This window comes from Scleropages formosus, chromosome 14, assembly GCF_900964775.1.
Source record: "Scleropages formosus chromosome 14, fSclFor1.1, whole genome shotgun sequence".
Taxonomy (NCBI): Eukaryota; Metazoa; Chordata; class Actinopteri; order Osteoglossiformes; family Osteoglossidae; genus Scleropages; species Scleropages formosus.
The window spans coordinates 1208876-1233359 of NC_041819.1; the positions used below are offsets into that span (position 1 = coordinate 1208876).

The 24484-nt window shown below is 45.6% G+C and overlaps 2 protein-coding genes across 13 annotated transcripts in view; one reads left to right on the forward strand and one right to left on the reverse strand.

The window, feature by feature from the left end:
- LOC108918381 (abl interactor 2) overlaps nucleotides 1-16660 on the forward strand; it is a 36784-nt gene extending 20124 nt beyond the window's left edge. Inside the window, exons 3-12 of one of the 9 annotated variants that reach the window (XM_018725536.2) lie at nucleotides 2544-2720; nucleotides 3382-3399; nucleotides 4572-4669; nucleotides 7817-7966; nucleotides 9859-9980; nucleotides 10658-10894; nucleotides 12451-12612; nucleotides 13162-13248; nucleotides 13959-14132; nucleotides 14242-16660. In XM_018725536.2, coding sequence (XP_018581052.1) covers nucleotides 2544-2720; nucleotides 3382-3399; nucleotides 4572-4669; nucleotides 7817-7966; nucleotides 9859-9980; nucleotides 10658-10894; nucleotides 12451-12612; nucleotides 13162-13248; nucleotides 13959-14132; nucleotides 14242-14417 — 1401 coding nt within the window. In that variant the 3' untranslated portion in view covers nucleotides 14418-16660. The remainder of the gene's footprint in view (nucleotides 1-2543; nucleotides 2721-3381; nucleotides 3400-4571; nucleotides 4670-7816; nucleotides 7967-9858; nucleotides 9981-10657; nucleotides 10895-12450; nucleotides 12613-13161; nucleotides 13249-13958; nucleotides 14133-14241) is intronic. The other 8 variants (XM_018725551.2, XM_018725557.2, XM_018725566.2 and 5 more) reach the window with 8 other exon arrangements.
- Nucleotides 16661-20561: 3901 nt separating this feature from the next.
- Nucleotides 20562-24484, reverse strand: part of LOC108918342 (ras-associated and pleckstrin homology domains-containing protein 1-like) — a 59988-nt gene continuing 56065 nt past the window's right edge. For all 4 annotated transcript variants that reach the window (XM_029257801.1, XM_018725479.2, XM_029257803.1 and 1 more), the window contains one exon: nucleotides 20562-24302. In XM_029257801.1, the coding sequence (XP_029113634.1) occupies nucleotides 22128-24302 (2175 nt within the window). In that variant the 3' untranslated portion in view covers nucleotides 20562-22127. The remainder of the gene's footprint in view (nucleotides 24303-24484) is intronic.

Consider the following 24484-nt stretch of genomic DNA (forward strand, 5'->3'; position numbering starts at 1 on the left):
TCCCATGTATCTCTCCTCCTCGTCTCTTTGTACTGGCTTCCAATAGGTACCGGGATCAAATTCAAGACCCTGTTTATTGCCTACAAATGCATCAATAGAACTGCTCCCAGCTATTCACAGGACTTGATCAACTGTTATACCCCAACTAGACCCCTTCGCTCGTCTACCTCTGTCCGCTTGGTGGTTCTGCGCACAAAAAGTAAAGCGCGGAGGTTCTCGGTTCTGGGTTTGTTGTGGTGAAATGACCTCCCCCTCTCACTCAGAACTGCTGAAACTCTGTCCACATTTAAAAAGGGTCTGAAAATTCACCTTTTCTGGGCTTACTTCACCCATGATCTCTCAAGCTCATGTAAGGTGTAAATGTTTATGCGCCATAACTTTATGATCGTGCCCAGATAAGCCTTTACACAGCCGCTATTGTATGTAAAAGTTTGTGTATCTTCTTTCTTTTTTTAATTGTAAGAAGATGATCAAGATTAGTCTATCCTGATGCGATGAACATTGGTGCATAAAGTGGAAAGTAACAAACTAGGTTTACTTAATCACGTCTGCAGCTATGTCTCTTTCTCTTAATGTAATGCACACGTATTTTCTCTGAGATGTGCGTCGCTTTGGAGAAAAGCATCTGCTAAATGAATAAATGTAAATGTATGAACAATTTGGAGTCACCTATTCACCTGAAACATGTAGTTGTTTGACTAGCTAGTATTTGGGTTTTTTTGTCTACACAGTGATCTCAAAGGCCCCTCCAGCAAAGGTGGGCTCAGTTGACCAGGGGTGAGGACCCCTTTTGTAGGTCCTCCTCCTCCTTTCATGACCCCTCTCCTTCTTTCCCTCTCTGTGCCTTTACTCCCCAGTAGAGATGAAGGTGGGGAGGGGGCTAGCAGGGTGCTGAACATGGGCTTTGATGTGCTCCCTTGTTCTTGCCTGTCCCCTGCCCCATATCCCTCCTACCCCTCCCACCACTTTCGTACCCTTTGTGACAGAAGAGTGCCCCGGGGCTGTGTATCTGCACCCAGACTGTATTTACTGAGAAGCGAGCTGAGCTTCGTGTGTGTGTGTGTGCGTGTGTGTGCGTGTGCGCACGCATCACTGATTTTTTTGAGGATGGGTCCCAGGGAACTTTGTATGCAAACGCGCAAACACTCGCTCCTCTCTGTGTGTATGTGTGTGTCTCTCTTTAAGAAGAAAAGGGGGGGAAAAAAGGCTGTGGTGTGACTGGAGCAGTGATCCGCGAGAAGAGACGGAACCGATGCGGGGCAGTGCGCCGCATTGCCGATGGGACGCCATGGAGAGCGGGCCTCTATTTGTTTCTTAAATTGTATTTAATTTTAAAATACACAGATGGTTATTTATTCCTTTCACTGGGCAGGATAATTACTCTCCTTGTGAATTATATAACAGAGGCTGCAGTTTACTTTACAAACAGCAGAGGAGGGAGCATAATGAGAGCGAGACCGACGCACTGCATTGTTGGAGGGAGGATGTGCTCAAAGACCCCCTTTTGCGTGCAGAGTGAAGGGTTCTGTTGGCGTTGGCTGTGCTGTCAATCCAGCAGGCTGCAGATGGGAGAAGAGGCTCACCGACACTTTGAGTCGCCCAGCGCTGAGATTTCGCCTGCCTCGTGAGCGCGCCCAGTCGCCTGTTTAAGCGCCGTCAGATTTGGCCAGATGCTGCTCTGGCTTCGTTTTGTCTTCGAAAAGCCTTTGAACTTCCTTCTCCTGCAGTCGCAGCTCCTCCTGTGGAAGTGCTGCCGTTCCACAGTCTACATGGATTAAGTGCCACTGCATTCGCTGAGATACGTAGATTGAAGGAAGCTTGGTTTTCGAATAATTCCGTCATGTTCGGTTTTCAAGTGGAACTCGGTGCTGCTGAGATATTAGTCTGCAGACAGAACCCATCCGCAGTCTGTGCTGTGGTGTCCTTATCTGTGCGCCGGACAGTGGCAGGACCACATGTCATCTTTCATTGGCTCAGATTGGCAGCATAATACCTTAGTGCGATACCTGATAACTAAACTGACAAGCATTAAGAAATATAAATTCGTTCTCCAACAATATTTGAAGGGTGAACTGAAAAAGCATATTAGTCTTCACATAGGCACATTTGATAACTTACAGAACATATATCTTATGTGTGTTACTGTATGTTCAATGAAGCAGTTAAGCTGCATGGTGGCACAGCAGGTAGCACTGGTGTCTCACAGCTCCTGGGCTGGGGGTTTCAATCCATCAGTCTGTATGTAGTTTGCATGCCCTCCCTGTGGTTGTGTGGGTTTCCTCCAGGTGCTCTGGTTTCCTTCCGAAGTCCAAAGACCTGTGTTTCAAGTGAATTAGTGACTCTAAATTGCCCTGTGTGTGTGTGTGTGTGTGTGTGTGTGTGTGTGTCCAGTTTCTATGTGATGGACTGGAATTCCATCCAAGGTGTACCCTTCCTCACAGCCTACGCATAATGAATAGATATTAGAGGTCAGCAAACAGTGTGGAAAAAGGTAAAACTTTTTATGCCCTTTTTTTTTTTTTATAAAAATTCTTCTCCCACAGACTGTGGATATTCACAAGGAGAAGGTGGCAAGGCGGGAGATTGGCATCTTGACCACCAATAAGAACACATCACGTACCCACAAGATCATTGCTCCAGCCAATCCCGAGAGGCCGGTGCGTTACATCCGCAAACCCATTGACTTCAATGTCCTGGACGACATCGGCCATGGGGTGAAGGTACGGATAAGGGCACGTGGTTTGGCTTTACAGGTGTTTTATTCCTACTTATAATGCATAATTCTGCCCTTAAAAAGATCCTCAGGAATTTAGTGCCAGGGGCTTTTTTAAGTTGTTCGGCTGTGTATTTCGGACTGCGACGAAGTTGGAGCTCTGTGATCCTTGCAGCGTGATTGGCAGTTCCATGATGCCAGTGCATCCTGGGCACTGCTACCCTCCACTAGCAGGGTGTCTGTTAGGTGTGGTGACTGAGCTCCAGCAGGCCTGCAAATGACGCAGGCTTTCCACGAGTGTGTAAAGACAGCAGTCAGCTTAGCAGACAGCGTGGAGAAGGGAGACACACTGCTTGGAAACCAAGCAGGCTGTAATGTGAGGCATATAGTCAGTGGGGGGGGGGGGGGAGTGATCTTGCAGTTGATTTTTGTTTACATCATATTTCCCAGACTATGTAAAATACATGAAGCATTTTAAAAATAAAAAAAAAAAAAAAAAAAAAACCCCTTTTATCGATTATTTGAAAAGTGTTACGCTTCTGTGTAAGTGCTGTATGCTACTGGCTTTTACAGCCCCTTGGCCTAAATGAGATTACTGGAGAAGTCCTGTAACTAATGTTTAAACAACTTTCTTTCTTTGCCTTTTGCATTCGCGACATGTACATAAGTGGTTGCTTAGGTTCAAGGTAAGTTTTTTTTTTTTTTTTTTTTTTTTTTTTTTTTTTTTTTTTTTCTCTCCACCCCCCCCCCCCCCCCCCCCCCCCCCCTCCTCTCTCTCCTTTCCCTTCCTCCCTGAATCTGTGCTTTGTTGGTGGTCTTGCATGGGGCAGAGCTAACTGATATCTTTTTAATTCCTTCTGGAAAACCTAAAATCCAAAACCAAACGTATTCCAACCCAGCTGTATATAATAACAGTAATGATCTCTACTTGAGGTCCATTTTTTTTTTTTTTTTTTTTTTTTTGGTAGTAGCAGGACTGTAAAACTGCCTCCTCCTCCACATGTTAGTACTTTGCGTAATTAAGAAACACATCAAGTCTGATTATGGTCACATGCAGTTACTGGGTAAGTCCTTCCTTTCATGCTGGTTCATTTTGGGTGGGTTTTCGAGTATTTCCAGAATATCGGCAAGATATCATGAATAGTTCTGGTTCTGTTCTTCGGTTCTTTTCAGTGTACCTTCTGTTAAATGTGCCTCAGATTGAAATGGGAGTTAACCAGTAACACATTAGAACAATAAGACAAGTATATATTTGTACATTTATACACACACCTGCACTTTGTCATTGATTTCAGCTGTTTGTGTGTTTTTTTTTTTTTTTTTTTGCTGTGTTGGAAGCACCTGAAATAAACAAGTCCTATGTGGCCTGCATTTCTTTTGAATCAGATGTAGGGGGGACAGCTGGGATTATTGTTTACTGCAGTGAATAGATGACTGGACCACAAATGGGAGTCTGTCGGGCCATTTCAGTGCATTTCACTGGCTGCCCATGTAAGAGGAAAGCTTTTGTCTGTGGCCAGAGCAACAGCAGCAGTGTAGGCGCCACACGGCCTTCTCGGTCCCGTTGCAGCAGGAGCCCTTGTGTTAAGCAGATTAGGGCTGCAGCAGCATGTGGTCCTGTGGCTGTCTGAACATCACTGGGATGGAGTGGGCGCTGATGTCTTGTCTGTGATGCATGAGCCCTTCTCAGAATGTTTCCCCAGTCGTCAATGTATTTGTTGTTATGTTTGTTGTCATGGTTACACCTCTTCCTCTTATGAGAATGATTTTCTTGTGTGTTCTTTTTTTTTGGCCTGCCTGCAGTAGTTGTTCTTGGTCCCATCCTCTGTATTTCAATCACACCCACTCTCTCTTTCAGGTCAGCACGCAGAACATGAAGATGGGCGGCCTCCCTCGCACCAACCCACCCACTCAGAAGCCACCGAGCCCACCTGTGCCCGGAAAGGGAACTATTGGGTATGTAAAAGGGGAACTGAGCTCCTTATATTGATACAAAGAGCAGCACTGAGTCTCCAGTCTTCTGTGTATGCGTGCGTGTGTGCGCGCAGTAGATCATCACTGGCCCTGTCAGCCTTGAAGACAACATTTTAAACTGACAAAAGTTGCAAGAACAATGGCTAAAAGTTTAATATGTGTCTGAGTCCACAGGATTACCCTTGTGGTAACTGTGGTTCTCCAGTTTCCATTTGTGCTCTGGGATGTAGGAGTCATACAGCTGCCTGGTGTCCTCCTCTCTCCTCCACCTGAGCTGGTCCTGTGTTTTTGTAGTGCAGCACCTCGGGGTAGTCGGACAGCGCTCGCTTGGCAGCCGCAGTGACCGCTGAGGGAAAAGGCACCGTGTGACCTTTAGCTGACATTTAGTCATTGTATGTCCCCTTCTGTTCGGCGATTCAAACGCTAATACTGGAAAAACAAGGGCTTTTGAGTATCCAGAATCATCCAGAATATGTCAAGGTTGGAGTTTCTGTCCCCTCGCCCCCCCCCCCACCCCCGGAGTTCAGGGATCTTAATTTCCATATTTGCTTGTGGGCAAACTTGGAGCACAATCCTGTCTGTAGGGAAAGTGCCCTGAGGGTCTGTTGGGTCTTTGATGAGGAGCTGATGGAGTCTAATCATATTTAGTCCACAGGTCAGTGAGCTGCATGCTGGTAGGACATCGAAATCCCAGGTTCCCGAGAGTCAGGCCAGTTTCTGGCTTCTCTTTGACACCACACCACATGTTGATGAAGATTATGTTGAAGATGCCTTTTTTTTTTTTTTTTTTTTTTTTTTTTTTTAAATCTGGCACCTATCTTAGCAAAAGGCATGTCATACAGATGGGATGAAAGTATAAAGACAAATGCAGGAGTGTGTGGAAAACGACAAACAGAAATATTAAAGAAAAAAAGATTAAAAATGGTTGGTTTATGTAATCTCTGGCTGTACCCAAAGAGAATTCCTCCTTGTGCTTCAAAACTGTTTGTTTGTCTCTGCGGTTGCTGCTGTGTGTGTGTGTGCGCTTGTGTGTGTTTTGTTGCTGTGATACAGTTGGTGTGAGTCGTAGTGGCATCAGCGTTACCCGGCCACCGGGGACAGGGCTGGCCCCAGAACAGCACAGCTCTCTGCCGCAGTGAGGACTGAGCGAGCCTTGATGACATCACTGTCAGCGCTCCGCTTCAGCACGGCTTCTTCCTCCGTGTCACATCTTCCAAACCTTGGTGTCTCAGGCGTGTGCAAGTTCCTAGCCGCCATGACCAGACATTCCTCTTTCTTTCGTCTTTCTTTCTTTCTTTGCTTTTCTCAGGTTCATGCTGGAAGTTACAGAACATTTCTTAACACTTCTTCAGTGACTCGTGGATGTGTATTACATACATTCAGACCGTGTGCACAATACACGGAGTATCTCTCACTAGGTCAATTGTGAAAAATGTTTCTATCCGTCATTCACTGTTGAATAATGTTATTCCTTCCCAGTTCAATGAAGAGTATTCAACAATCCTACCTTATCTTGCATGACATTATCTAAAGTAAAGTAACATGGTCTGCTACTCAGGTTTTATAGATCTGTCTGTAGAAGTGGTCTGGAGAGGGATTATTTATTAGTGGATGTATACACTCCTAGGTATTTGGGCCAAACTTGAAAGCTCCACCCAAAAACTCTTGCTTCAACAGATGTGAACAGAATGAAACAGTGATCAACCTGGGCTTGTGGCCTTTCAGTATTTTCCTAAGTAAATACACTCAGCCCTCATTTGGTGTGGGTCCTGTTCAACAAAAACTGTAACAATGAAATTATGAAAATGCATATACTTTTTTCCCTGCAACAAACATATTGTTCAGTATAAATGCATTTTTTCATTATGTAATCAATTAAATTAAAATAATTCTATAGCAATCTGTTAGTTCATGTAGCTGTTGCTTTTGTCCTAAGTGTGTTGCTGCTTATTTACTAATTTGTACAGCTGGACAATATTTATTGGAGAAGTTCAGGGTAAGTACCTTGATCAAGGATACTACAGCAGGAGCAAGGATCAAGCATTATTTACTAACGGTACACAGCACCTTTACTGGAATAGTGTCTATGTGCTTTGCAGAGTGAAAGACAGTGACCTTGGGTATTTTAATTATGCAAAAAAAAAAAAAAAGTATAAATGTATTAAAATTTCTCCATCCACAGTATACCTTGCTTTACACCCATTGCTTCCTGAATAGTGTGGTTGTCCTGCAGCCCAGCACTGGAGAAAGTTATTGAAAATGAATGAAAATAAAACATTTTAAAAGACAAGCTGGAAATAATTTTTGTTTTAGGTGCCATATTGTTCATGAGGAATTTTTTTTATTTTTTTTTTTATTTTTTTAAATGCCATTATAAATAATGTCACCCTCTTGCAACAGGAACTCAAACGGGGTGATTTCACAGAACTAATTAACCCCGTCATGTGAGGAACGGGTGTAAAATTTAAAATATACTTCATTAAGCCACTTGAATTTAAATGCAACATTTATCGTTGTATTTAATCTGAAAGTCTGTCTGCCCAACACTTGCTACCTTACAAGTGGCATTAGGCATGACTTGAATAAAATGGTATCCAAGCCATGGTGGGAGTAGAGCAGGACACCACTAAGAAGAGATAATCACTGCTGTCTTGTGTGTAAGTGTTCACTTGTTTCATTTTAAATTATTTTATTTTCAAATTCTGGCACCTCTCCCCTTTTTCCCCCTACTCCCTAGTGCACATGCCCAGTCTGGTGAGGGGTACTGTGTAGAACTGGTTGACAGTCAGTTGGATGCATTGAAATGATGCAGATCATCTTCACTGTAGTGCGTGATTTTTGCCCACTCTGTTTAGACGTACAGTGTTTTCCTGTGGGAACCGAGAAAAGAAATCAGTGTGAGAAATGGAAAGCTGCTATTTTCTGTTAGATGGATAAAATTCCAAAATTTTGTGAACTCTATGGTTTGTCTGTGCTTTTCAGATACAAAAATATTTCGTCATTCGGCTTCTGAATTTGCTGCTGTATTAAGAATTTGCACCAAAAGCCACATTTGTTTCCATATTTTTATTTCCTTTTTCCGTTTTTCACCCCATGGATGTTAAAATGTTCTCGTACCCCTCCTCACAGGCGGCACTCCCCCTATAGGACGCTCGAGCCGGTGCGTCCCCCTGTGGTCCCTAACGACTATGTTCCCAGCCCGACACGCAACCTGGCGCCTGCACAGCATCAGAGCCCCGTTCGCACAGCGTCGGTTAACCAGAGGAACCGCACATACAGGTACCCTCACACAGCCCCTCCCCACCCAAGCTCTGCAGAATATTCCCCCACATGCACACACACAACCTACTGCATACTGCACCATGGGAAGCGCCTGTTACCGAAAGGAGAATCTCGACAAGGAAAAATGAACTGAATCTACTGTAAACAAAGAAGCCAAAGAAGTTATTTTAGTTACATTTCAGTGTGCCTGGGAGCATGAAGAATATGTGCTTCTTGTCTTGACTCCCTGTACAAGCACAGGCCGTTGTCTTTGATTTTTATTTTGTTCCTGACAAGATGCTGGAAAGATACCGGGAAGAGTACACCTCGTGCCCACAGCCCCCGTTCTGTTCTGCACCTCAAATCAGGTCATAGTCGAACGTTTCGGTTCACGTGGCAGAGCTGTGGCTCCTCCTGATGTCTCTGCACCCGTCCACTTAGTGTGGTCCAGAGCAGAGCTGCACGAACAGCAAAAAGGAGATGTTTTTCGAAGACCTACAAGCTCCACTGGAAAAGACACTGCCATGTCTGAATCAGCCTTTGTGGCACAAGCGTCTGCGTGTCCCTCTCAAGTTCGGGGAAAATGGCATCCAGTCTTGGAATTCCTTCACATCAGCCAATGGAGATGCATGTTCACAGATTGCAAGCTGGTTGAATTTGAACCCTCGTGGTAAGACAATTGCCTGACCAAGATTCTGAAGATTCTTGCTGTGGAGATGGTTCATTTTATATTTGAGTCTACATCTGCACTGAATGAAGATACGCAGGCCCTAGTCAGCACTCGGCACTCTTGACAAAAACGGACTTGGCTTTTCACTCCCCTTTAGGAATGCTCTAGGGACACAACACAAGTAAAGCAAAGCTTCCATTCACATTGGATTAAAATCTGCCCGTGAGTTGTACTTTGATGTTATCAGTTTCTACCTACATTTAACGCTGGTTTCTTCCCTGAGAAGGAAAAATGAAATTGAGATGATTTTGCTGTTGATGCCGGCAGGGTTATCAGTGCAGTCTGTTGAGATGTGGGGTGGTTCGGGGTAAGAAATTGATTCTGTTGCCTTCTCCGCCTGCGAGAAGGACAGTGCATCCATCCTTTAACACCTTCACCTCACCCACCTTCCCTCTCTAATCACCTTTTTTTATTTCTTTTCCCCCCTTCCTTTCTCCTGTTGCATAACCTGCTCTGGTGCTGTCTGTCTGCTTTTAAGAGGCCCAGAGCCTCCCTGTCGTCTTCTCTTCTCAGTGATAACCTTCCATTCTAGAAACATCTACTAATGAACTCGCTGCTTCTCATACGGCTTTTTGCTGTTGCTCATAGTCCTGGGGTGTGCGCGCTCAGAGTGGGGCTCATTTTCTCTGCCTGCGATTGGATGGCTCCTGTGCTGAAAACAGCAGAAATGCTGAAGCACTTCTCTTCGCGTTTTGTGTTTTCTCTCACCATCCCTGCTGGATTGACAGTACGTCATAATCCCAGATTTTAATTTTGCCAATTGTTTACAGCTTTGTGTTCACTTTCTCTGCATTAATAGCAGATTTCAGATGCAGTCCCGAAACTCCAGAATAGCCTGTATTCTGTCTATGAAAGCAATTGTAAATTCCACAAGAAACTTTAAAGGAACCCTGCTATGAGCAGACTGCCCTGGGCCTGTGCCTTTGCTTGTGCTGTTACTGTTCCTCAAACCATGACTTTTCACTTTGTTTTCAACTACATACATTAACAGTACTGTGAGAACTGTCAACTTCCATGTTCTAACCAGTGAAGGATGGTTCATGACAAGGAGGATTCTTTTTGTCAAGGACAGGTGTTGGAGTTTATGTTGCTGGTCAGATCGTATACGTGAGGTCCTGCACAGTGGGACGATGACAACTCTGGTAACTCTGGCCAACTGACTTTTGCTCCTTGTCAGCAGCAGTGGAAGCAGTGGGGGCAGCCACCCCAGTAGTCGCAGTAGCAGCCGTGAGAACAGTGGGAGTGGCAGTGTGGGCGTACCTATTGCTGTGCCAACTCCCTCCCCACCCAGCGCCTTCCCAGGTAGGTTCCGTGCTCTTTGGTTTGGTGGTCCACACTCTGGCTTGCCCTTTCTCTGCGCTATGTTGGAAGTGCTATTAGATGCTTACACCAGCTAACTCAGTGGTAATATAACTCTAAGAACTTGGACTCGAACAACATTTTGCATTAAATTACCTTTTTTGTTACTGCTTCTCTTGAATGAAACGCATCCATACTCTAAAAATTATACTGAAATAAAGTAAGAAGTCCTTGCAGAAAGATTTTAGGAAAAAAGACTGAAATTTGGAGTGCTTTTGACTTCATAATGAAACAAAATCTGGAAAATTTCTTCTGCTCCTGTATTAAACTTACACTTTCATGGTAAGGGCGGAATTTCAGGGAGCGTACACTGGCTGTCAAGTCTGCTCGGGCTACTTGTATTGCCATCCTTTTGTGGGGAAGCACTGTGCTGAAAATGTGCTGCTGTAAAGTTGTGATTTAGTAGAGTAAGAAAAGTGCAGGACGGTGGAGCTGGAGCAGGTGAGCAGTTTAAATGGAATGTCCTGGGGAAGCAGCAGTGTGGCTTGCTGTCGCCAGTGAAAAGCAGCAGTTGTCCTTTACCAGAACACGAACAGGACACTTCCTTACCTCTTGGTTCCTTCTTTCTTCCCAACTCCTGTGTCCTCTCCTTCTTTTCTGTTGTTTCTTACTTTCTGAAGCCTCAACTGCTGGGGCTGCAGCTGCCTCTGCTGCCCTACCCAATCCTGCTCCCACCACCACTTCCTCTACCACTGTCACTGCCTCTAGCCCACCTAGTGCCCCACCACCCACCCCTAACCCTTCCCCTGTGCCCACTACTGAGGCACAAAAGCCTACTGCTGAAGCCTCCATTCCCTCTCAGCACCCCCCTTCTGCTGCTGCCGCCACCTCTACCACCAACACCACCCCTGCGCAAGGTGAGTGCTGCCCTTCCTCCACCATCTCAACTGGCCACCAACCCTCCATAGCTTCTGCCGTGATGTGTCCAAGATGATGCCCATGAGCAACACTCACGGACATATCTGTCCTGTGCTCCAATGTGGTCCTGTTGGGTCGTGAAAACCTCATATTGTTCTTTCACTTCTTGTTCCATCTTTCTTCTGCCATTGTCCACCTGCCTGAAAACCACTGTTATGGCAGTGTTTTTTTTTTTTTTTTTTTTTTTTTTTTTTTTTTTTTTAAAATAACCATGTTACCTGTTTCTCAGAAATCAAATGATGTACTGGGGATGGATGGATGGAGCTGATTGAAGGGAACATTTCAAGACTTGCTTTGTGTTCTGTACCTGACACGTTGAGGTCCAATTCCCTGTAGCAGGAGCAGTAGTAGTGCAACAGAGATGCCAATATTTTTTTTTTTTTTAATTTTTTTTTTATTTAAATTCTAGGCTTCACTCCTGGAAACTTCACAGGAATGAACATACTGTTTCCTAAGTGCTTAAAATCTGGCCTTTTGTAATCTTCTCTTCATACGAGTACCTATAATTTTCCAATTTAAAAAATGGTTTGAAGTACAGTAGGAGGTTTCATTAATTTGTGGAAATTGTATTTTGCATACATTTTGGCACTCATAGCTGTAGCATACTGTAATTTTGGACGTGTTTAATGGGTCTATGTAAAGGACAGTCTTAGTGATGGACATATGACCCTCTGAGATGATGTGAAGGACAGCCATGGCGTGTTGGGCTGGTGTGCAGTGTTACATGGGGGTAATGAACAGAACTTAATTTGAGGGTTGTGGACTACAGGACTATATGTGTGTATGTGAATGTGTGTTTTTTTTTTTTTTTTTCTTTTTTCCCCCTCCCCCCCCTCTGTGTGTGCTACATATATCCAGTTCCTGCAGAACTCATCTGCCTGCTTGCTGTTCATGTGTAATCCTCCTTTTGTGTGGTTTTGCTGACATCAGACCAGCACATCATCTCATCATGTTGCATGCAAGCTTTGCATGGATAATGTTGAATGGTAATTTAAAAGGGTTGGAGACTAGGATGAAAGGGATCACAGTTGCTGTTTTTAAGAGAATACTGTCTTGCAAATGAGTCACCAGTCAGACTGGATTCTGCTCAGCTACAGAACTTATGCTGTTAATGAAACATTTCTCTCCAAGATTGGAATTCAAATGAGTGCTGGATATGGGAACCAGTTCACTGAACTCTGAAGTGTAATTCCTTCTTTTAACAAAGACTAAAGATGTTTTGGAGTCCTAAGTTCTATAGCAGGGCTGGCAAACTAATTTTTAGAAGCTGCGGTGGCTGTAGGTATTTGTGTTGCTATGTTCTATTTGTCAGGTTGAATCCTATCCAAAATATGACATTGAGTGATTAACTGCGAGTTAAGAAATAAAACCAGAAATTCCACTGGTTTTGGAGGCCTAGAGTTCATAGCCCATGGCCCAGTCTTTTTTCCACAGATGGATGGACAGCTCCGTGAAGGGAACAGCAGTACCACCCACACTCATGTTTATGTTACAGGTACCGCTCCTCAGTTCTACAGCATGAATCGACCAGTGTCCCGACACAACCCCCCTGCTGTTGGAGGGTCCCTGCCATACCGCCGCCCCCCCTCTGTCACAGGCCAACCCAATCTGCCCCAGAGCCAGGCCAACGGGGGGCCCTACTACAACCAGAACCAAGGTATAGTAAGAGAAGCACCTCATTTTAAATGTTGACATTTGTAATACCCTCACAAAAGGCACTGGCTACATAGTTGGTATTTTCTGTGTTTTCAAAAATAAAAGTTCAAGGCATAAACATTATTATGCGATTTGACTTGGTGAGCAGCATAGCAAGTAAGTACACTGTGTATTAAAGTTCTTGGACTGAAGGAACTGCAGAGCAGAGGAAAAACTGAATGAAGTTGAATGCTGAATGAATTATTTTTTTTTTTTTTTTTAAAAGTTCTGTTCAATGTCAATGGTCATCATGGGGTCACTGTTGTTTGCTCTTTGTTTGTAAAGGCGCTTGTTTTTCATTGTCTGTCTGCATACTAAACTAATGGCTCTCTTGTCTCTATGCTTCCTGTCTCTCCTCCTTCCTTCATCCTCCTCTCCCTCCATCTCCCCCCCCCCCAATTCACCCACCCGCTCTCCCGCTGTCACATCATCCACGGATATTGTCTCTCCACGGTCCCTTCCCGTCCGCTCTCTTCCTCTCCCCACACTTGTACTTGGCGTGGGGAAACAGGCTCGCTCGCCCCCCCTCCCCCTTCCATTCTGCAGATCACTCCACAGCTCCCCCTGGTGGGCTTCGTGGCTCGGGTTCAAGAGACCAGTAAGTGGCTTGAAGCACGGCTTCCCAACAGGAGTCAGTTTCTCTGCACAAAGCACCACGTTTGCCCACCTGTCTGTACAGTGGTGTCACAATATAGAACATCCGCATGCTTTGCTTATAGCTCAGATGCCAATGTTGTATTTAGACTCATGCCTTGAGTGCTAAGTCTATTTAAATTATAGTTAAAATATAAAGAACAATAAAGGAAAACAAACCGGAGAAAAGAAACCTTAAAATACCCTTTGTTCCTTTAACTCATTCTTTTAGCCTTTAGTGGCTGAAATCTGTCCAGTGCACAGTACTGAGGAGAGCTTCTACTGTTTATCTGTATATGTACTCATGTTGTACAGCCCTGTGTGACTCCTGCTTTTGTTCTAACACATAGCGTGACAGTGGAATGACTGTCACAGGTCCTGTTTTCCCTTGTGCTGTTTTGTCATGTTGTACTCTCATTTTTCATCCATGTTTGCTTCTTTCATCTTTTAGATGGCATATAGAAAATGCTGTTTTTCTAGAAAAAAGCTTCCACATTGCTTTAGCATCTGTCAGGCTGTAGTGAAATGTTCTGAGGCTGACATGCTGTAGGAAAATGCATCTGATGCACTTGGGATGCCTGGTCCACCTCTGTGGAATATGGTACTTTACTCTTGCTAGTTTCATTTTTCCGTTGATGAGTTTCTTCGCAACACCTCTCTCTGTATAAACTGTAGTCTCAGATGCTCCCCCACCACCCCCTCCTTCAGACGAGTCGGTGTTTCAAGAGTCACCTCCACCACCCCCTCCCCCAGAAGACTACGAGGAGGAGGAATCGGCTGTGGTGGAGTACAGCGATCCCTATGCAGAAGAGGACCCGCCCTGGGCCCCACGTACCTACTTGGAGAAAGGTGTGTCCTCTACTTTATTTGCTCTTTAGTTTTTCTTTTTCCTTCTCTTGTTGGTCATCTTTCTGATTTCTCTGGTTGTGTCTGATCTCGTGGTGCCTGTGGTCATCAGTGGTAGCAATCTACGACTACACAAGAGACAAGGAAGATGAGCTGTCATTCCAGGAGGGCGCCATCATATATGTGATCAAGAAGAACGATGACGGCTGGTACGAGGGTGTAATGAGTGGTACCACAGGGCTCTTCCCTGGCAACTATGTGGAGTCAATCATGCACTACAATGAGTGATGTTCAGGGGGTGACCTTACCCATCATACACACATTTACACACAATGGATTGATAATCTGAGAGGGCATAAAACAACAGTTGTAATGGGGTGGGGGAATTGTGCATTATTAATGAAGAACAAATAATAGTGACCCTAAAATCAAAACACATGGACAGTTATAACAAGAAAAACAGCTATTTCCATATGTTTAAATGAGAAGTTGCATTGAAGTGGATTATTGTGGTTGTTAAACTATTGCCTCTTGTGTAACAGGGAGAGAACAAGAAATCCAGGGTTACTATTCTTTGGTTTCCCTCCTGTTTTTACCTTGATCTTTTTTTTGGTCATCTGAAGCTTGACTGGCACCCATCGCCTACGTTGGGGTTGACCGATGCCTCCACGTAGTGCATTGTGGGAGAAAGGATGCAAAATGACAAAAGGGAATATCTGTTGTAATTATGCTGCCAATGTTGTTTGCCAAGGTCACATGTGGGCCAAATGAAATACTGTCCCCTCCCCAATCAAGTTCTACACCTCTGTCTCTGTGCTTTAAGAGTTGAAATGTTTACACATATTCCACATGGGGAAATGGTTTGTGTGTATCCCATCTCCTTTATCAAACAGGTTGGCTGTTGTATAATAAATAACGCCATGTTTAAGCCAGATATTTCTTATTGAGATATTATGATTTCTCATTCAGAATAGCACACTATACCCAAGTTGATTGGATAGTTAATTTTCAGGTAGAGGATTCTCTCTGAGGTGAAGAGGAGTACTGATAATCTTATCTGTATTCAGACTCATTCTTGGTGTACCACCTTGTTCTGGCCTTCCATTAATAGTACCAAAAATAAATTCTGCAGTAACCTGCAGAGACAGCCTTTCTCATGTTTTAACAGGAAGTGGAGAATCGGTCAACCCTCACTCATATGCAGTACTAAGTTGTATAGGTAACCTTGTTGACTTTGTTTAATTTTTGTACATTTAAATGATTCCTTTTTTTTTTTTTTTTTTTGTTCTTTCGTGTAGTGGATTTAATCAAACAGCCCATTTGACTTTCAGCTATTGTGTATAGTGTTTCATAGACTGCATGCTCTAATAAAACAGATCTTCAAATGATTTATTCACATTTCACCACATTTGTTTATTTTGACTCTTGCTGTTAGCTTTTTGTTGCTCATCAGCAATTGTGGGCAGCAGTGCTCACCACCATTCAATGTCATATTGCTTTGGTGGAAAGTAAAGTGCCATACAGTGTTGTTCTTCAGTGTTGTGTAATGTTATAAATGTGTGTGCCTGTCTGCGTGTGTGTGGCACTTTACAGTACTGACCAATCTTTTTGTTCAGCTCAACCAACTTATGGACCATAAGTCATTTCCTTTCTCATCACATAAACATGAACCTGTAATTTGTGTTTCAGAATATTAACGGGTATTAAAAAATAATTTATATATATACATATACAATACACACACAACACAGGGACATTTACAAGTCATCACATAGCTTCCCAATAATATTTACACATAAATTTCAGGTGGATAAAGACAAACTGTCAAATTAGGAAATTTGTTCCATCTCATGTTGCACAGTAGTATTTGAGCCAAAACTGGATTACTGCTGCGATGAAATGAAAGCTAAATGTATCCATGGGTATTTGCAATAATTCCAGGTATGTGATGATCTGAAATATCTAATTTTGTATGATTTTCATTATTGAAAGCACACTGTTTTGTAGACAGGATTATGTAAGAATAAGAAATTACCTGAACAAATAATGTATTTTTGTTTGTCTAGGTACTCGTGAGTTTGGAGAGGCCAATTAGAGCCACACAGTGTCATGAAAATTATGATCACGCCAAAACAACAAAGATCAAACTTGTTGATAGGTCATATTAGGGGTAATACAGAAACTTGCCCCAAAGACTAAGATGTTTATTTCAAAGTGTGAGGTTAGGTGGGCTTGCCTGTTTCCTCGCGCGTGAAGGTGCAATGTTTATCTCTGTGTCCAAACTTTTTCTTAAAAGTGGTTTGGTACTTGTGACTATTGCATGTCGTTGTTCTGTCGTTTTGCACTCATTGATATCTGTAGCGGAGCGACAAGAGCGCTGCCCCAAAACTGGACACAAGTCAGGGGCCACAAGCAACTGGCTTAGTGCACAGCGGTTAACATGTGACCCTTGACTCTTAGTCAGCGGGCAGGTGTCAAACCAGTTATGGGCAGAGGAACCGGCATCTTAAGAAAAGTTCAATAAAATTACTATTGAAAATAAGTTTCCTAGCATCTTTTTTTTTTTTTTTCTCGACTCAGAGGGGGGAAGCGGTGTTCCACAAACACTGTTTACAGTGGAAGTGGTGCGCTGCTGACCTCAGCTGAGGATGTTCTCGGGCGGTGGAAGGAGTACTTTGAGGATCTCCTCAATCTCTCCGACACGCCTTCCGTAGAGGAAGCTGAGGCTGGGGACTTGGAGGGGGACTCGTCCATTACCCTGGCTGAAGTTGCTGAGGTAGTCAAAAAACTCCTCGGTGGCAAGGCTTCAGGGGTGGATGAGATCCGCCCCGAGTTTCTCAAGTCTCTGGATGTTGTGGGGCTGTCTTGGCTGACACGCCTCTGCAGCATCGCGTGGAGTTCGGGAACGGTGCCTCTGGACTGGCAGACCGGGGTGGTGGTCCCTCTTTTTAAGAAGGGGGACCGGAGATTGTGTTCCAACTACAGGGGGATCACACTCCTTAGCCTCCCTGGGAAAGTCTATGCCAGGGTACTGGAGAGGAGAATCCGACCGATAGTCGAACCTCGGATTCAGGAGGAGCAATGCGGTTTTCGCCCTGGCCGTGGAACACTGGACCAGCTCTATACCCTCACTAGGGTGCTGGAGGGTTCGTGGGAGTTTGCCCAACCAGTCCATATGTGTTTTGTGGACCTGGAGAAGGCATTCGACCGTGTCCCTCGTGGCATCCTGTGGGGGGTGCTTCGGGGTTATGGGGTTCGGGGCTCGTTGCTACGGGCTGTTCGTTCCCTGTATGACCGGAGCAGGAGCTTGGTTCGCATTGCCGGCAGTAAGTCAGACCTGTTCCCGGTGCATGTTGGACTCCGCCAGGGCTGCCCTTTGTCACCGATTCTGTTCATTATTTTTATGGACAGAATTTCTAGGTGCAGTCAGGGAACGGAGGGTGTCTGTTTTGGTGGCCGCGAGATCTCGTCTCTGCTTTTTGCGGACAATGTGGTCCTGTTGGCTTCATCAAGTCAAGACTTGCAGCGTGCACTGGGGAGGTTTGCAGCCGAGTGCGAAGCGGCGGGGATGAGAATCAGCACCTCCAAATCCGAGGCCATGGTTCTCAGTCGGAAAAAGGTGGATTGCCCCCTCCGGGTTAGGGGGGAGTTGCTCCCTCAAGTGGAGGAGTTTAAGTATCTTGGGGTCTTGTTCACGAGTGAGGGAAAAATGGAGCGGCAGGTTGACAGACGGATCGGTGCGGCGTCCGCAGTAATGCGGTCATTGTACCGGTCTGTTGTGGTGAAGAGGGAGCTGAGTCGTAAGGCGAAGCTCTCAATTTACCGGTCGATCTACGTTCCTACCCTCACCTATGGTCATGAACTCTGGATCATGACCGAAAGAATGAGATCGCGGATACAAGCGGCAGAAATGAGTTTCCTCCGCAGAGTGGCTGGGCGCACCCTTAGGGATAGGGTGAGGAGCTCAGTCACCCGGGAGGAGCTCGGAGTAGAGCCGCTGCTCCTCCGCATCGAGAGGAGCCAGTTGAGGTGGCTCGGGCATCTGTTCCGGATGCCTCCTGGACGCCTCCCTGGGGAGGTGCTCCGGGCTTGTCCCACTGGGAGGAGGCCTCGGGGCAGACCCAGGACACGTTGGAGAGACTATGTCTCCCGGCTGGCCTGGGAACGCCTTGGGGTTCCCCCAGAGGAACTGGAGGAGGTGTGCGGGGAGAGGGAGGTCTGGAGTACTCTGCTCGGACTGCTGCCCCCACGACCCGGCCCCGGATAAAAGCGGAGGAAGATGGATATATAAGATTTGAGCTCGTTATCAACTAAAATGGAACCTTGCAAACTCACAGGTTGAGTGTAAATTTGACATCAGAGCAGTAAGTTATATCTTATCCAGTTACATTTAGAATAAAGTGACCCTGTTATCTTGCTTTTGCACCTTCTGACATGACTAACTTGTTCACATAGCTACAGCACCCACTTCTAAAATTCCTTCCTAAATCTATCAAAATCCCCTGTAATATAGTCATTGTGAGGGAGGTGCTACAAATCCGACAGAAGCAGCAGGCAGTACATTTACATTTATTCATTTAGCCGATGCTCTTCTCCAGATCGACTTATAATGCTACAGCACTTACAATTATCACCCATTTACACAGCTGGGTAATGTTACTAGAGACTAGAGTAAGGCTATGGCTAAGTAACCTTGGGTACGACAGCCAGGGATCAAAACAGGAAAGTCCCGTTTTGAGACAGGACCAAGACTAAAGATTTTTTCTTACTGCAAAAAAAATCATACACCCAGTATCCTGACAAGACAGAATTTACACAAGTACACACGCAGGTACACATTCCGAATGTTATTTCTTTTTCAGCGGCCTGTAGCTAAACTGTAACGGCGCCCATCGAATTCCGAAAAATCGCGCGCTTTCAAGGGGGCGGAGTTTGCGCATTGCGTTCCTCACTGTTCCGTGTTTTAATAGGCGAACAAAATGAAAATACCGCTTGTTAATTTCGTCAGTGACACCCAAAATGAGCAAGTGTTCTCTTGCTGTCCTGATACAGGTGTTTTTGATATCGCGTGAAATTCGGCGGTGAAATTTGAATCTAAGCATTTCATGGTTATAGTTACTGCGAAGGCTGAAGTTCGCCCTTTCTCCACTCCAGTATAAAACGTTCGGGAGTGTTCGTACCAAAAACTCCTGGGGACCTGCATTTTAAAAAATTTTCTACATTTTAGTACGTTTTCACTTTTGAAATCGTCTGAAGAAATAAAGTAAAATTATAAACGTACTGTTTAAATATTAGAGGTTAAATTCCGTATTACATAATAAAAATGTTTTGACGTCTTAAAAAAAGTTTGTAAGTCACACTAATTCAGTTAAAAATTAATCTTGTCATTTTTTGTGAATATATTTTATGTGAATCAGTTTTGAATTTCATAAGGTGTGGCTGGGGGATTGTCACCTTGGGTTATCCTGGTACTGTATTTTAGAGTACTGCATGGCGTATCATTTACATGAGTGCTGACAAAAAGGAAGATAAACACGTTTTTGCCTCTATACTGAAGCCCAGGCTACTTTACTCTCCAGAAGATCTTTACAATGTACCCAACCATAGTCCTGAAAACCTTCATAATTACACTGTTCATAGAAAGACTTTGATATTACACACACACACACACACACATCTTCAGAACCGCTTGTCCCATACGGGGTCACGGGGAACTGGAGCCTACCCGGCAACACACTTTGATATTACTCCAACAGCAAATAAAAATAAAAGGAGACACACATTAATAACGTGTGTTTAACACTAATAACTGAGAATAGAAGCTTTAAAGTTATTGTGGATTCTTGGTTTTTGAAACATTATTTGAAATATCTGGCAATAACTATTAGCTACTGGAGCTGGCACTAGATCTTCAGACTCCTGTTCCCCACTAGAGCAGAGGGAAATGTTGGCCACTGCAGCCCCCCACTCCCATATTATCTGAAACCACTTGTCCCAAGCAGGGTTGCAGCAAACTGGAACCTAACCCGGCAATACAGGACATAAGGCTGGCGGGGGAAGGGACACACCGAGGATAGGACGCTAGTCCATTGCAAGGCACCCCAAGCGGGACTCAAACCCCCAGACCCACTGGAGAGCACGATCCAGCCAAACTTGCTGTGCTACTGCAGCCTCTGCCACTGCAGCCCCCGCCACTACAGTCATGAGTCCTCAAAGACTTGAGCAATGGGTTCAAACTGATCAAAAAACAAAAGTCAAAATGGCAATAGTTAACACTAGTTTAAAAAAAAAATCGTTGCGTCAGTGACAAATTTGTTAGAGACAGCAGTCAAAAGAATCACTGGGACAGCGTTATGATTTAAACATTTATATTGTGATTTTTAAATGCAAGAGACATTTTAATACTCCAATTAATTATATATTTTAAGGGATGTTCCTGACTTTAAAGAGCTCCTTTGGCCTCCTAGATTAGATAGTGTATTTCAATAATTTAATACTTAAATTGTTTATTCAGCTTTATCAAAACATTTAAAAAAAAACAACAAAAAGGATAATGAGAGACTTTAATATAACTATTGCTGAATAAAAAAAGGAACACGTGTATGTTTGTTACCACAAAGCACCGGGTGCATTTCCCAGACTCTAGCTTCCGAATGCCTGTTGTGCCGCAGTGACATGGTCCATAATTTCTCTCTTGTAAAGTTAAAACAGACAACTCTGACTGGGACTCTTGACTCTTTGTACTGTACATCAATCACACACAGCTGACCACACACTGCCACCTGCTTTGCGATTACATGAGAAAGGACTGACTGTCGCACCCCTCAACATAAAATGGCATGAGTTGAGGTGCAGTAATCCTGATGTGAAACAATGTAACTGGGTGTAAACACATTTACACTGCATGACTGTCTACTGGCAGAGGCAATCTGGTGGACGTTCGGCTATGATGCCAACCTACCCCATCACCCCACCCCCTTAACTCCTCTCACTGTTCCCTTTTTAACCCCTAAACCCTTTAAAGCCAATCATTGCAGGAAGGCAGGCCAAAGGGAGCCATTAAAGGTCGGAGCAGCAGCTATACGTACAGACAGCTATGTGATAAACATAAACACGGACTCATTCTCAAACCCACACTCTGCATCAGCTGTGGCAGGTGGAAACCTGTGTTTTGGTCCGCTTTCCGGGTTTCTTTCAACTTCCAGACAAACAGGACAGATGGTCAGAATGACAACGTCACTAGTTATTTTTCCAGTTGTACAATGATTACACATTTTAAAGGTTTTCAACCAATTTGGTGCAATAAGCAAGAGTCTGTTCTTTTGCATTCAGGTGAAATGTCTTACACGTCTGTCCAATCCTTTGTGGGACAAGGGGTGACGCTCACATGGTTAGGGGTATCTTTTAACCCCTCCCCCATGGTTCTTATGTGGCCTCCTCCATTGCGACCAGTGTGACCAGTCTCAGGCTCAAAAGAGGAGGAGCAGTAATCGGTGGATGGCTGAGCCAGATACCCCGTCTGCCCGTGAGTTGACCACATGCCACACTGGCGCAGCGCTTCTCTCCACATAACCCAAGAACATTTAAAACCTAGAGAATAAATGTTAAAAAAATGTAACTCTGAAATAAAAAAACTTCTGTATATTAAATAATTTGACATAAAAAAGGTAAACTACTCCTCTGCACCCACTTCAAATACACTCTTTTCACTGACTCCCCCATACCGTGCCATCAAGTCCTTATTAGCATCCATGCAGTACTACTATTTTGCAATAATCCATTCTTCTTGTCATGTTTTGTATAGTTGCTCTTAATACAAAGCTGCAACAAACACGTGGGAAAGCTCATAGATTTGCTTTGCTTTGCTTTTTTTCAAATAGTAAGGTTCTTTCCAATTATTTTGCAATATGAAGAAGAGAAGTTTTGCGCAGTGTTGCATGGGTAGTGACAAGAGGTGCTGAATAGGAGTCTTTAAGTCCACCACGTCAGGCCCCTCAACTACCACTCCCCTGTCAGTTTGGTGCTTTGGTCCCGTTTAGGGGGTGCTGGCGGAGGCCCCCGCCGAAGTGTTGCATAGCCTGAGATGTTCCCGGACGCATAGCTGCTCTGCTTCCGCTGGTCAATCAACAGTTCTGGGGGTGGTGGTGGCAGAGCCATGTCATCCATGGTGGCCACGGGTTCCAGCTTGGCGGACATCCGTGCGGACGTGAGAGAGCCGTGCCTTGTCACGGACTTGCGCTTCAGAGTCCGGTTTAGGTCCTCCAGGAAGTTTGGCTGGATGTTCAGGTTCCCCTTAGGGGAGGTGGGGGGCAGCTGGGAGCCAAAGTGGGGTGGGTGTGTCTGCTGGGCAGGTGGTGAGATGACCTGCGGCTCCGGGGTGGTAGTGGTGCTGCGCCGGATCAGTGTAGGTGGTGGGGTTTTCTTCATCGAGCTTTTGCTCCAGGATGAGGTGGTGTTGGGCACCTGGGGCTGCGGGTTGACCACAGCCACTCTTGGGGCACCACTGTGGGAGTCGACAGGGGGCGGGGGTGGGGGCAGAAGCTCTGAGTCAGGAGGGGGAGGGGGGAAATAGTCATCTGATGGAGGGGAAGGGAAATCACCACTGGACTGCCACTGTTGCCCTGCTTTGCCTTGGAGGGCCAGGGGCAGGTTGGCCAGATTGAGTTTGCCAGGTTTTGGTGGTGCCAAGGGGCCTGCTGGGGGCTCCTTGGAAGGAGAACCTGAGGAGGAGGAAGGTGACAAAGGCGAGCTGCAAGAAGGTGGCTGAGCAAATCTGTTGACCAGACTCTCCACCTTCTTGGGCTCCTGGTGATCGACCGTGGAGCTTGACTTGATGCTCGAGTTGCGCTGGGGCGTCGGCGGGGGCTTCTTGCCACCAGAGCTGGACGAGGATGTGGAAGGGGACTTCTTTAATGGCGACCCCACCTTGGTGGGTGGAAGTATGGGTGGTGCAGGACTTTGGTCGACTGGAGGGGGTGGGGGTGGGAAGTCCAGACTGCTGTCTGGTGGTGGAGGGGGGAACTCTGGAGACTGTTGCAGAACTTGGCCACCTGGCTGCCACCTAGGTTTTGTTTTGACAACTGGGGGGGACAGGGGGGCTGGGGATTTGGAGCCCTCAAAGGCACTGGGTGCCGGTGGAGATGAACCTGGGAACTGGTTCACAATCTGTTTGACCAGGGATGGAGTGGGAGATATCGGAGTGGATAAGGGTGGAGCTTTATTGGAAAAGCTATGCTGTTTCGGCAGAGTGGGTGGAGGCTGATTTGGAGTGGGGCTTGCTGAGAAGCTCTGCTGCTTTTTCACCGTAGCTGGAGTTGCCGAGGGCTGCATTTGAGCTACTGGCTGGGCAGGTGGGACAGGAGAGACAGGAGATGTTGGTAGTCCTGGGCCAGCGGGTTTTGGTGCCGTTTGTGGGGGGAATCCTCCAGAGAACATTTTAACTGGGGCTAGGGGAGGAAGTGTTGAGGATTGTACTTGTTGGGGTGGAGGAGGGGTAGGTGATGGTGCAGGGGGTGGAGACTCAGGCTGACTGGCAGGGGGTGAAATATCCAAGGGCAGATTGGGAAATTTCTGGGCCAGTACTTGCTGGAGGCCATTGCTGCTGAGAGGTTGATACTTGAGATGAGTTGGGGGTGGGGTAGGGGGTACGCCATTGTTTTGAACGTGGACTGGGGGCGGCAGTTGCTGTGTTTGGTATGGGGCAGGCGGACTGAACTGGGGGAGACCCGGGCTGGGTGGTCCCATCTTCAGCACGGCCATGGCAGAGCCAGGTACAGGCACAGCTGGAGGTGGTGGCGGTGGCGGTGGAGGTGGGATGTTGGCAGCTACAAGTGAATGCATGATGGGCTTGACAGACTGGGGTGGTGGGGCTGGGGGCAGCTGCTCCTGTTGGATTAGGGGTGTCGGCTTGAAGTGACTGGAGGACTGGGAGGCATTCTGAAGGCGGGTAATGGTGCTGTACTTGGTGAACATGGTGGGGGCTGAATGGTGGACGGGGTTTGGGGGCGGCGGAGGAGGTGGAGGTGGGGGTGGAGGCGGAGACGATTGTGGGTATATTTGAGGGAAACTGCTGCGAGTTTGGGGGGGCTGCTGTGACATTTGAGGCATTTGGGGCATCTGCACCATTGGGGGCATCTGTGGTGGGTAGGATCCTCTACTGTTCTCCACCTTTACCTGCAGAGGTCACAGCATGGAATACACATTTTATAATCTTTTTAACAATAATAAACAGTAGTAAGTAATGCAACATATACCAGACAGTGCTTTGTTGAAACTGTTAAATGGAGATGGAGCGCATTGAATGAATAAATAACTGTTATGAAGAAGGAAAAAGAGAGCAGTGGCAGAATTGTGTG